Here is a 13,348-nt window from a genome sequence, read left to right on the forward strand (position 1 = left end):
ATGTTCAGTGCTTTCTGAGGTGCATGAGTCCAACACTTTTGGAATTCCTGGAGAAACACATGCGTGTTTATATGCTTCACAGGGAACAAAAAAAAAAATGCTGACAGATTGAGAAATGCTGGGTGAAACAGCATATGCTTTACCTCGGTCCAATTCTGCAGCCCTGGTTGACTTAATCAATACGGATTAAACAGACAGTTTTAGAAGTAAGAGCGACACACAAATAAAGCTACCAACCTGTGTGTTGAGTATATTAAACATTTCCGTTGTAGTAAATATAAACCCTCTGTCCTTGCTCAGAGCCCATGGGAGGCATTGAACTCTAGCCCCCTTCATAATGACTTTGTCTACCTATCGATCCGGCTATGATCCATGTACTGAAATTCTTATATCATCAACCCCAGCCCCAACAATAACTCCAAGTCATATTTAGGGGATCTTCTGTACACCTGACAACTTAATGATGCAGTGGTCCTTGCTGAGTTTGGTCTTTCTCCTCTGTCTTCTTTCCTGCAGCACATCAAACTGTAAAATCACCTGCAGGCCCAAGTTCTTTTTGTTCAGATGAATAGAAAGAATTATAAAGAAGGACTCTTCTGCACTCTGCCTTCCCATTTAATCTAATGTCTTCATGTGTTTACCTCTGCATGCATTGTAGCAGCACTTATGTGACTTGGGCTGTATTTTTTATCTGATTTTGTGAACAGCCACCACAGGCTCTTGAAGTGAGCCAGATGATTCCTCTTCAGACGCCGGACAGTTTTTTACCTTAAACCAGGGCTACATTTCATTGTTGTTTCCATCCACTTTTCTTAGCTTCGATTTAAAGCAAATGATACATGAGACCCTTTCTCCTGCAACATTTTTATCTTCCTCAGCTGCTAATAAAACACTGTCAGAGTGACAGAAGCCTTGGGTATTCTTCCACAGATGCTCCCATTTACCTGAGGTTATATCCCGCACTGATCCTTTTAGTAAGAAACAACATCTGGGTCTTGGAAAGGATGTGTTATAACAATCAGCAGGGACAGATTTATAGCTTATCACTATAGTTGTGTTATATATCTTAATCTGACAACTGGGATTTTTTTAAAAGAGCTGATTTAGAAATCAACATCATCTTATGCCAATCCAACTCAGATATACTGTACCTTACACTGGTCATGGTAAAGTTATTCATTAAAACACCCTTAGTGGTGCCATAGAATCGGGGTGAGCATGCCTGCCTTGATAGAAGAGAGTCATGGGTTCGATTCCCAGAGGCAGAAGAGAGTCATGGGTTCGATTCCCGGAGGAACCACATATCACTACTAGTGCCTCCTGTATGTTAGCCTGTGAGTTGCAACCATGTACCTCCTGTGACTGCCTGATTCGGTTCCAAAGTCTTGCATTGTAAATTTCCCCATTGTGGGGTGAATAAAGCTTATTATTATTATTATTATTATTATTATTATTATTATTATTATTGAAAAAGTAGGTGCTATCATGGTTGTACAAAGAGTGGCTTCTTATATGGATGTAAAGAGCTGAAAAGGGGTCAAGAGAGCTCATGGTGGCATTGTTGGTAGTGCATTATCTTTTTGTCATCTCATTACAAAGCTTTTTTTTCCTTGCTGCTTCAAATACTCCTACTTTTCCTAATTTTCCTGTCAGCCGACTTTTTTCAGCTATCGTCATTCTCCAAACAACATAAAATCTCTTGTTCTTCCTCTCGCCTCTCTCTCTCTCTCCCTCTCTCTCTCTCTCTCTCTCTCTCGTATGCGCACACGCACTCCTTCTGCTCTTCTCCCGCTTTAATTGGGAGTCAGGGAGAGCAGTAGAAATCGCATTAACGCAGGCCATGTCCTGGTGTGCCATTCATCTTCTTTTTTATTACGCCGTGCCTGGGCCGCCTGGGTGCTGCCGTTCGATTTGTCACCGGCCTCGTTCGCTGATAACAGGCATTTGTCATTGCCTTGCCTCCCTGTTAATGTTATCATCTCCTCCCTGAAAGCTACCCTCCCTCGGGAAGCGCCGGCGACAAAGCACATCTGTCAAGCCAATATTTCCACAGCTAAGGGGACCACACATTGCAATAAGCCACACTAAAGCAGTTATGAAGTGTGAACAGTCGCGCGCACGTGTGCGCTGGCATGTATGCATACGCATGTTTGTCTGTACACTGGTTCGTAATGTGCACACACACGCGCACACGCACAGCCGCAACAACGCGTGCACGTAAGTTGGTGTAGTTCACTTGTCTAGACGAGGTGGGGGCTGATGGGGAGACGAAACGGTAATTTGTGGCAATTAATTACGCGGTTAGTGTGGCTTTGTTGTGTGGGAGCTCACTTTATCTGTTAAAGGGCTTCCTCTGCCAAGCTGTGATGCTATTTGTTTAATTTATAGCCACAGTTGACCTGAGGCAGAGCCTCATGCCTGTGTGCGTTTTCAGATGCGCATACTGTGGCATTACCCGCAGAATATACTCAAGTATCAGCGACATGGAGTTATGGAACGCAGTACTTTTACATTTAAACGGCAGACAATCATCGTTTACGCCCTCTCTCATCACATTTCTGTCTGGACTACAATTTGCCCATTATTTTTTGTTTTCACCAGCAAATGACACCAACACCAAACGGTAAATAACTTGGCCCAAAGGTGCCCCTACATTTATTGCACTTTTCCCCAAAAACTATCAAGATATGATATGTATTTTAATTTCTTGTGAAAAATAACTGTTGTAGTTTGTGCTGAAAAATGCCCCGGCATAATGTTTTGCAATTATTGTCACAAGTATTATCTGCTCCTCCTCAAGCTTCTTCCTAGAACGGAAAAGCTGATGGTGAACTATGACATATACATAATTGCCTTCAGGAAACATTTTGTCACTGGTGCCAGAGGCACTTTCCTGTGACAAATATAGTTGTGGAGTTCCCCTGTTGTATATTGACTATATGTGTAAATGTCCATCCATCCATCCATCCATCCATTTTCATCCGCTTATCCGTTACCGGGTTACTTCCTGCGGGTGGTGAGTCCACTGGAAGGTACCAACCGCCCTAACCAGGATTTGAACTTGCCCAGGAGGTGAACCCTGGGGTTCCACACCAATGACAGAGACATTGCCTCTGGGCCAAAGCGCCACTATGTGTAAATGTAAAAAATGTATATTTGCATGATATGATGACTTACAGACATGTCTGTACCTTTGCGACGTCAGTATAAGGAAACAGCATTGTGATGATAGATTTTTACTCGGGATGTCCAAACATTTTTGCCGATATCCGAAATGCCAATATTGTCAAAACACTTTCCGATTAGGATATCAACCGATACCGATATGCCGCATTGTAATTATATTTGACCCACCAGTATCTAGTATAGAGGTAATATAGCACTGAGGTAATTGTTTGCAACAGAGTTTCTCAGTTATGTTTCACTAAAACCTCTTCAGAGAACTAAGGTATCTGATTGGTCAGACACTGGGGCATTGCACTATTTTTAGAGCACATGTCATCTGGCGAAACCCAGGCATTGCGTTATCGGGATTTCATTATCGGAGGAAAAAATCGATAACGATTCTTACAGATTTTACAAAATATGCTAATATCGGACATCCCTAGTTTGTACTCTTATAAAGGCCTTAAAGGGCAGATGCATGATATCTGTTGAGGCATTAAAATAACTCAATTTTAAAATGCTATTTTGTGATAATAGTATAATATTGCAAGATAAATATATTAATATTACTAACAGATTATGAAACTGCTACAAATCTTATGCCCATGTGTGAAAAATGGTGCAATTATATTGATTATCCATCGCTGGTTTGAACTTCAAATCATTGGTAAATTTTAGTAGTCCATGTAAAAATGATTACTGGGCTACAGTCATGGCTATATGTCTTTTTAGATTTAAAAGACACATGACCAAATAGTACACTTCAGAACACATGGCCCGGGGGCCAAATCTGCAGTGGCCAAATCTGCAGGGCCGCAGTGTAATTATATTTGACCCACCAGTATCTAACACCTATATACTGGCAGAATGTGTACTACTAACGGTTTTTGCGCTGTTGTAACACACAAAGGTGGGACCAAGTCATTGCTTTGCAAGTCACAAGTAAGTCTCAAGTCTTTGCACTCAAGTCCGAGTCAAGTCTCAAGTCAAGACAGGCAAAGTCCGAGTCAAGTCCCAAGTTCTGCCGTTTCTGTTTCGAGTCCTTTCGAGTCCTTTTAAATGAAATAATAATATATTTACACAGATCACTTTGGGTTTTGGAGAAAGTATCAAGTCTTGTCGAGTCAAAGGGCCCAAGTCCAAGTGAAGTCACGAGTCATTGATGTTAAAGTCCAAGTCGAGTTGCAAGTCTCTTTTACATTTTGTCAAGTCGAGTCTAAAGTCATCAAATTGATGGCTCGAGTCTGACTCGAGTCCAAGTCATGCGACTCGAGTCCACACCTCTGGTAACACATATCATTTAATAGATTGTGGAAAGAAACACTGGGGGTATCTGAAAATAGCCAACCAATGATTTCTTCAGAAAGTAAGGTAATAATCCTAAATATTCTTACACCTAATAAGAGGCAATGGTCCATTTTGCAATTATACTCTAAACATATGCACAGGAATTATTTCAATAAAATAATTAAATGATATATTGAACTAATTTGATATGTTGTATTATTTATTATAATATTTAAATGTGTTTTTTTTGTTTGTTTTGTTTTTTGCAGTACCATGTAATACATCTATAAGACTAGTCATTACTTAATGGTCTTGATTAGGCACAAAAGCTCTGACAGAATTCATTTTCATTTTTATAAAGACATCCAACATTGAAAATATAAAACAATAGTACTATGAAAAAGCTCTTACATTGAACTACTACTAAAAATACTGGCACAAAGGGTTTATTCATACCCAGCATTGGCAAAAGCACTGTGCCTGTGTTATTACATTGTTCATACAGACTCACAGTTAAATTCAAGTTAAAGTTAAATGATTTAAATTTCAAATTCTATGTAAGTATTTGTGCTTGAAGTTGAGTACTGTACTTCTCATATAAATCTCCTCAACCCCTTTGGGCTAGTTACCTCTAGCTGTTTCCAGCCGTGAAGGTCCCTTTGTAATTTTTACATAATCATCATTACATGACTACGAGGTCACTTCTCTTTGCTGTCATTGATTTAAAAAAAGTCAAAGTAAGATGCAAAGTTAAAATAAACAGTCCAACTTAGTTTTTTTCTTCAATTGGATTTTTAATGTAGATCTTGTTGCTCAAGAGCCCCATAACCATTCATTAGTGACATTTTCAAATGATCAGTGGTTACCAACTCCTCTTCAAGTATGTTGTTCCTGGACGCAAACATTTGGCTAATCTCCATAAAAGTTTTGTTCTTGGTCTCAGGAATGACGAAGATGCTGTAGACGGCCACTCCCAAGCAAATGGCACAGAAGATCAGATAACAGTAGGGACCTGTGGCAATCTGAAATAAAAGAACGATAAGTGATAAGTGATAAGTGATAAGTAGATCAAAAAAAGGTGTGTACGCAAAATATGGGCTATGTTCCCTTTTTTATATATATATAATTATGTACTAAGCATCCTAATTGGTGCAGTAGGCTTTTTGTAGGCTGTGAGCAACCTTTTGTGAGTAACAGAACATTTCCTGAAGACCTGTGTCATCACCCAGATCTACAACCAATCACTGGAGCTGTGTTAAGTACCATCATGCTTCAATCACTCTAACAATCATTCCTTTTTCTAAAATCTACACCTTCGAACTCAATGCTACCTTGACATCTGTACCCCACTACTGGAACCCTTGCAGGTTGCCTACAAAGCAATGGGGTCTGTGGACAACATTGACTGCATCACATAATATATCGCCTAGACCGCGTGTCAAACTCGGGGCCAAATGCGGCCCACCAATTGCTATGTGTGGCCCGCAGGAGCTTGAAAAGCATTTAGTAAAGTCCATGAGTTTCTTAACCTAAGAAATTAAAAAATATATATATATTTTAATTGCACTGCAATGATCACTATTTGTAGCTTGTTAAAATAATAAATATATTTTAATTGCACTGCAATGAACACTATTTGTAGCTTGTTAAAATAATAATCATTTGCAGAAACATGTATTAGTCCCTGACCAGTCCTTTTTTGTTCCAAGGACTGGTCAGTCAGTACCACCCACTACTACAGACCGGTAGCAGATGCTGAGCATTAAAGGATCATTTTCAAATATTTTAAATTTTCAAAATAAAACATATTTTAGATTATTTTCTTTGTATCCAACTCTGAATGACTTAATTTAAAATATTGATTATCTTTAAATAAAAAAACATAAATGGATATGACCCAGTACCAAATAACCTTTGGACTGTTACGGGTCCGCAAACCAGGTGTTGGGTCTTCCATTTACAATCGACCCCTCAAGAGTAACTGTATTGCTGATGTGGCCCCCAGCGAAAATGGCCTAGACTCTAAAGGGGTGTGTGCCTGGATCTAGTTGGTGGAATTCAGCTCAGATTTCTACACCATTACACTGGAAATGCTGCACACCAAGCATAATCAGATCGTTGTACCTGAGGCTACCTGTCAATGGATGCTAAACTTGGCTACTAGACAGAGAGAACTCACTGGATCAGGCATTCAGCACCAGCACTATTAGCTCCAGTGTCCCTTCAGGGTGAGTTCCTGCTCTTTTCTTCCCCTCTTTTACTGAACAACTGTACCCACAGGGACCAACCACAACCAACTCTAATAGGTTGCTTGCGATGCAACTGTCATCGGCCTCATCACAAGTCTGCACGTAGACAGAGGTTGGACAGTAAGTCCGTATCAGAGATGGAAAGTAATGAATTACATCTACTCAAGTTACTGTAACCGAGTGGTTTTTGGAGTGTAATTTGTCATTTTTAAGTAGTTATTTTACTTAAGTACATTTTGACTCGAGTATTTTACTTTGTTATATTGGAAAATAACCCATTACTGAGGAAAAAATTCAATTAGGGGGAAAAAGAATCTGCATTAACTGGAAGAGAATTTTGTGGGCGTGCATGCAGATTAGCAGCTATTTTAGTATAGCCAGATAACGTTGACTAAGAGACAGTCTCTAGCCTGTCGTTGGATGATGGCTAGTGCTCAACAAAAAAAAAATGGAGGTTGAGGATTGCCGAGCAGAAAGCTCCTGAGGAGAAAGAGAAGGAAATCCTTGGCCGCATGTCAGCCAGCTCTTTGTTTTCAAATGCAAACGAGGCAATGACTTTATCATGCCATGCAAAATGTGCCTGTCCCGGCAGACAGAGCCTTCACTGTCAAAACTTAAGTGTGCTTTAGTGGCTTGAAAGTAAATTTCATTTCAAATGAAGTATTTTTTTTACTTTTACTTGAGTAGATTTTAAGGAAAGTAAAGATACTTTTACTTCATTTTATTTTTTCTGTACTTTTTCCACCTCTGGTCTGTAGGTGCAGTCATACTAAGCTAGAGCTAAACAAACTGAAAACTTTAGGAGACCCCTCCCCCCCCCCCCCCTCTCCTTCCCCAAACCCTGAACAAACTTGCATAGTGGGACCACCAATCCTGACCTGCTAAGAAAACTCCACTATCACCAGGGGCCGATTGTCCTTTTTTTACCCAGTAGGTTAGTGTGTTTCGTAGTGCAGCGGTTAGCATGCCTGCCTCGCAAGCCTTCGATTCGCAGAGGAACAACATGCCTGACTGTGAATCCTCACCTTGTAAGTCGCTTTTGATAAAAGCGTCTGCTAAATGTATAAGGCATACCATAATACATAAGGGAATTGAGCAAGAATTTTTTTTTTCAGTGACAGCTGCCACCCCAATATATGAAAAAAGAAAAAAATATTAAAAATAAATATTTTTGTCAAGAAAATCTGATTAAGAAGTGCAGATAAAGGATGCTCTGACCTCAAGAAACGGGAAGACAAAGCCAATGGTAAAGTTTGACAACCAGTTGAGGCATCCAGCCACAGTGTAAGCAGCCGGTCTGTGTGACTGTTTAAACAGCTCCGCAGTGAGCAGGAACGGCACACCAGCTACAAAAAGAAAACAAAAGTGATTAAAGATTTAAAAGCACAAGATCTGGATGGATAAATGTGGATTAATTCCGTTCAATTATGGTACACTTCATTGGTAATTCATTTTTTTAAATGGACAGCTTATCATACTTTGACTTTTAAATGAACAAATTAGCATAGTTTATGCTAAGTCTAATGAGAATTAGAAAATTCACTTTAGATTGTTTGTGTCATCTTTTTGCTTATGATTATTCCTACCCATAACCATTCTTTAGCAGTCATTAAAGCTAAATGTAACATAAGGCCACACAGCATGCTTTAATTAGGACTTTCTTATTTCTAGGCAACTCGAAAAATATAGTGGCAAAGTTGCGCTTAATAATATGATAATTCAGTCTCAGATAATTTAGTTCTTAAAACAATTCTCCTTTTGTTAAAAATGAAAAACAAACATGGATATGTCCCACTTAATCTTACTTATGTTTAGTACAATTTGGACCTTGGGTTTGAAGTATTGGTGTAATTCATTTTCACCAGCATCAGCAATGCAGTTCCCCTTGAAGGGCCTTTTGTAAATGGAAGACTGTATAGATGCTACTACTCCAGAACATGTTTCTGCAAATGATTCTCGTTAAACAAATATTTTTTTTAATTTATTAAGTTCGAGAAACTCTGCTGCATTTACTTTATTACTTTTTTACAAAGTGGACCTTTCAAAATCTGGGCCCTGGCATGACAGAGTGTATATGATGATGATGATATTTTACAGATCCTCACTTGTAATTTAAAAACTATCTGAAAAGAATGTGTAACTATCACCTTGGTGTTTTAAAAAGAGCACAGATAAGATTTAGAACAACGTATTCAAGAAAGATTTTACCTGGGCCTATGCAGAAGCCAGCAATAATTCCAACAACGCAGCCGACACTGATATAGCGCATGAATGGTAGCTCTGTCTGTGGATGGGAAAAAAGTGAGTTATTTTTAATAATAATAATAATAATAATTTTAATTAATAATCTAATAGAAGACTCATTATTTCATACTATTGACCTTCCACTGCGAAAAACACCTTTACGAACTTTACAAAATAACTAAGTGTTAATTACAAACGGTTGATTTACTGCAAACTAACTGAATGAGACATCATAAAAAAAACATTTACCTGTGTGAAAATGTATTTGAACTTATAGACTATTATATACAGTATATATATTAGAATAACCCTATACCTGGAAGAGGATATATTTTAGAATAACCCTATACCTGGAAGAGGACAGACACGGTAATTCCAGCACAGCAGACTCCCATGAAAAGAAAGCCTCCAATCATCAGAGGTTTTCTGCCCAGACGATCAATGGTGAAACACTAAAGAAAAATGAGATGGTGTTAAATATTCAGTTTTATCCACGTGCTCTGTCGTTAATGTTCTTTAAACTCTATAGAATTGTATTTTTTAAATCCAATTAGTATAAAGTATATCATTAAAAAACACGAAGAGACCTGGTTTAGTTGTTTCTTTTGAAGTACCGAATACTCACTCCAAGCACTCCAGAAATGACCTCGATGGCACCAGTTCCCACCGTTGTGTACTGAATATAAGCCTCTGATATTCCTGCATTCTTAAATATGTCATTTGTGTAGAACCAGATCTGAAACCAGCAAACGTAGTGTGATGAATCAAACTTTAAATTTAATTAGCACAAAATTTAATTAGGACATATTTATTCAATAGATCAGACTTTTCTACCCCATGACACTGTTGCATTGATTAATTTGACAGAAAAAAGGGATAGTATTTTGTAATTGTATATAAGCAATTTAAGTGATATAAGGATGAATTCCACTTGACTTTAAATTGTGTAACTTACTCCGCAACACTACTTGGAAAATAGCCCTACTAAATGTATCGTATTTTCCGGAGTATAAGTCGCACTTTTTTCAAAAAATTTTCAGAAAATTTAAATGTCGCCATATTTACACTGATAGCCGCTAGAGGGCACTCTATACTCGTGTACCAGTATCTTTACTCCTGTACCACTGAAAATTTGCATGTTCATTATTTTCACACTGACAGCCGCTAGAGGGCACTTTAGGCTTATGTACCAGTATCTGCTACTACTGTACAATTGAAAATGTACGTTTCGTTATTTTGACACCGACAGGAGCTAGAGGGCACTCTAGGCTTGTGTACCAGTATCTGCTACTCCTGTACCACTGAAAATTTAAATGTCGCCATATTTACACTGACAGCCGCTAGAGGGCACTTTAGTCTTAGATACCAGTATGTGCTACTACTGTACAATTGAAAATGTACGTTTCGTTATTTTGACACCGACAGGAGCTAGAGGGCACTCTAGGCTTGTGTACCAGTATCTGCTACTCCTGTACCACTGAAAATTTAAATGTCGCCATATTTACACTGACAGCCGCTAGAGGGCACTCTAGGCTTGTGGACCAGTATCTGCTACTACTGTACCACTGAAAACTGTTCTCTTCGTCATTATGCATTTTTTGGCTAGTGCGACTTATACCCGGGGGCAACTCATCGTCTGGAAAATACTGTCATTTTTTTTAGGTAGCAGTGAGGTTTTAGTAATTTACTGCTTGATGTCCTCACTGTGGTTTGGCCGGGGGCAACTCATAGTCTGGAAAATACTGTCATTTTTTTTTACTGTTCTCTTCTTCATTATGCATTTTTTGGCTAGTGCGACTTATACCCGGGGGCAACTCATAGTCTGGAAAATACTGTCATTTTTTTTTAGGTAGCAGTGAGGTTTAGTAATTTACTGCTTGATGTCCTCACTGTGGTTTGGGTTGTATGTGACAATTCATGTCACTCAATTTCCCACATTCAGCATCTATATGACACTGCCTTTAAGTTGGTTACCTATTTATTGAAACAAGACCTAAAGAAGTATCAGTATTGGTACTTGGTATTGGTGAATACACGCCAGTAGTAATTAGCTATTCAATCCCACACATATACATATAGGGCAATACATACACAAAGATCTTAAGACACAAACATTGACAGACCCACATACGTACCGCGTCGATACCAGACAGCTGCATGCTAATGTTGACCACAATAATAGTGATGACTTGCCAGCGGACAGTGCGGTCCAAAAGCAAGCCCCAGACAGAGATGGTCTTAATGGAGGACAAAGAACGTTGTTCCTCCTGCATTTCCTCAACTTCCGCTTGAATATTTCCCTTAGTACGGTACCACTTCAATGCTATAGAAGAGAAAATTAAAATACTTTTATATATTATATTATTCAATCAATGTTACCCTATATAAAAATTACTTGTGAAAAATATTAACTTTCACACCTGCAATAGTGGCGTGAACATTTTCCTTTTCGATCAGAAGGTACCTTGGACTCTCTGGAAACCATGGCAGAAGCATTACCTGGACTATTGTTGGAAAGATCACCAGGGACAAAAGTGTGGGCCAGTGTTCTTCCTGTATTAAAACAAAAAACAAAAAAACAGGATATTTTTACTAAAACAAAATTGACTTCCACTATTATAAAATGTAATTGTATTACAAAGAAAGATTTATTATTTTTATGAATTAATATTAATCAGAATAATTATGCCTGCATGCATTTTTTGGACATGCATCTCACAAAATTTTTACTTCTTATATACAGCTGGTCCTCCTAGGTCTTTTTTGTAAAAACTTTTTGAAGAGTTCAACCTCTCCTTTAAGATGATTTCTCTGTCATATTTGCTCCTCGTAAACTTTTTTTTTTTCACTGATCATTTTTGCAGAAGGGTTCACTGCATAGGTCCCCAAATTTTTATGTGTAACGTTTTGCATGATTGTCAGGGATTGGCTAATCAGTGATGAAAATGAAAATGACATTACAAAAAAATAGAGTACAAGCCCAAATCCCTGAGGATGTTCAACTTCTTTTTACTGCAACAACATGGTCAGATCTAAGGGTTTTGTTCCTTGTGTATAATCTACCACATGGTTTGGTGCAGAAAACTTCACAAATATAGGGCTGAAAGTAAAATGTTTTCAAATTTTTTGACAATGACGTACTTCTTGACATTTGTCAATATGTGCAACCAGATGTCCTCTAAAGTAAACAACAAAGGTAAATTGTGGTCGTTGCCATCTAATCCAAAAATAGTCACATCTAAGGCAACTGGACGGAATAGGTTTTTTTGAAGACGTTTCACCTCTCATCCAAGAGATCCAAGAAATACCCAGAATTTCCCAGTGAACCTTTTAGTTCAACACAACAGTGTTTTTGTTTTTGTTTTCAAGACATTCTTGGGAGTTTTTACATTATCTTACAAGGAGAGAAAATACTTATTTTAGATATCACTTAAAATAAGTAACCAAGTCTAAGCATCACAATGTCAATACCTGTCCCAGTAGTTCTTGCAGCCCCAGGACCTGAGCAATGAAGACACCCATACAAATATGAATACTGGGAACAAGACCCAGGAAGCCTCTCAGGTTTTTAGGTGCAATCTCTCCAAGGTACATTGGCACTGCGCTGAGGGAGATACCTGTGAAGAAACTTGTGTGATTACATTGGCAAATCTATTTTAGATAATATATTTTTTTTTTAAAAACTCTTATCTTAGTTTAAACCAGTGGTTCTCAATTATTTGTCATGTCCCCCTTGGGGACAAAATGCAACCCACAACCCTGCAAATTTAAATACTATTGAGAACCTGATAACATGTATATTTTTATCTGTACAAACCACATTATGAGTTGCTGCCACCTAGTGACTGGAGGCTGGTTATCATTCAAGCATTACAGCAGTGGTACACTTATGTCCAGCGTGCCATATTCCATTGGAAGCCCCTCACGCACCCCCTGACACCTCACCAAGCCCCGACAGGGGGGGGGGGGGGGAGACCCCCACCTTTAGAGAGTCTGTGTTAATCTAAAATTTATTAGATTGTCTTCCGCAGACAACAACAAAAAAAAAAGGTCTGATATTCCATTTTAAAAGGCCACACGTTGGGAAATGTGTCAGAGAGCCGGACTAACATGTTGCTAGCTTGAAAATAATTGAAAAATAATGCTCAAATGCTTTTATCATTTTCTATCTATTGGGGAAAGTGGGTATTGCAGGGAAAAGACAGAAGTATAATGATACTATTACATTACGATACATTTAATATAAATAAATTCTATCATTTGGAAAATGTTTGGTGGACCGGATTAAAAAGAGGAATGGGCCGCAACCGCTCCCCTGCTCCCCAATAAGGTGCACAGGAACCCGTTTTCATTTAGTATCCCATTCCATTTACCAAGCACTTTACATACTTTGAAACCTGCTG

At 38.5% G+C, this 13,348-nt stretch overlaps 1 protein-coding gene across 1 annotated transcript in view; it reads right to left on the minus strand.

Annotated features, from left to right (window-relative positions):
* Positions 1-5,176: 5,176 nt before the first annotated feature.
* LOC103384337 (solute carrier family 2, facilitated glucose transporter member 9-like) overlaps positions 5,177-13,348 on the minus strand; it is a 13,399-nt gene continuing 5,227 nt past the window's right edge. The window contains exons 5-12 of the mRNA XM_008317823.2: positions 12,417-12,562; positions 11,366-11,498; positions 11,081-11,268; positions 9,571-9,681; positions 9,296-9,397; positions 8,910-8,985; positions 7,920-8,047; positions 5,177-5,474 (exon numbers count right to left, since the gene is read on the minus strand). Coding sequence (XP_008316045.1) covers positions 5,247-5,474; positions 7,920-8,047; positions 8,910-8,985; positions 9,296-9,397; positions 9,571-9,681; positions 11,081-11,268; positions 11,366-11,498; positions 12,417-12,562 — 1,112 coding nt within the window. The 3' untranslated portion in view covers positions 5,177-5,246. The remainder of the gene's footprint in view (positions 5,475-7,919; positions 8,048-8,909; positions 8,986-9,295; positions 9,398-9,570; positions 9,682-11,080; positions 11,269-11,365; positions 11,499-12,416; positions 12,563-13,348) is intronic.

This window comes from Cynoglossus semilaevis, chromosome 9 (assembly GCF_000523025.1).
Source record: "Cynoglossus semilaevis isolate Cse_v1.0 chromosome 9, Cse_v1.0, whole genome shotgun sequence".
NCBI classification, from domain to species: domain Eukaryota; kingdom Metazoa; phylum Chordata; class Actinopteri; order Pleuronectiformes; family Cynoglossidae; genus Cynoglossus; species Cynoglossus semilaevis.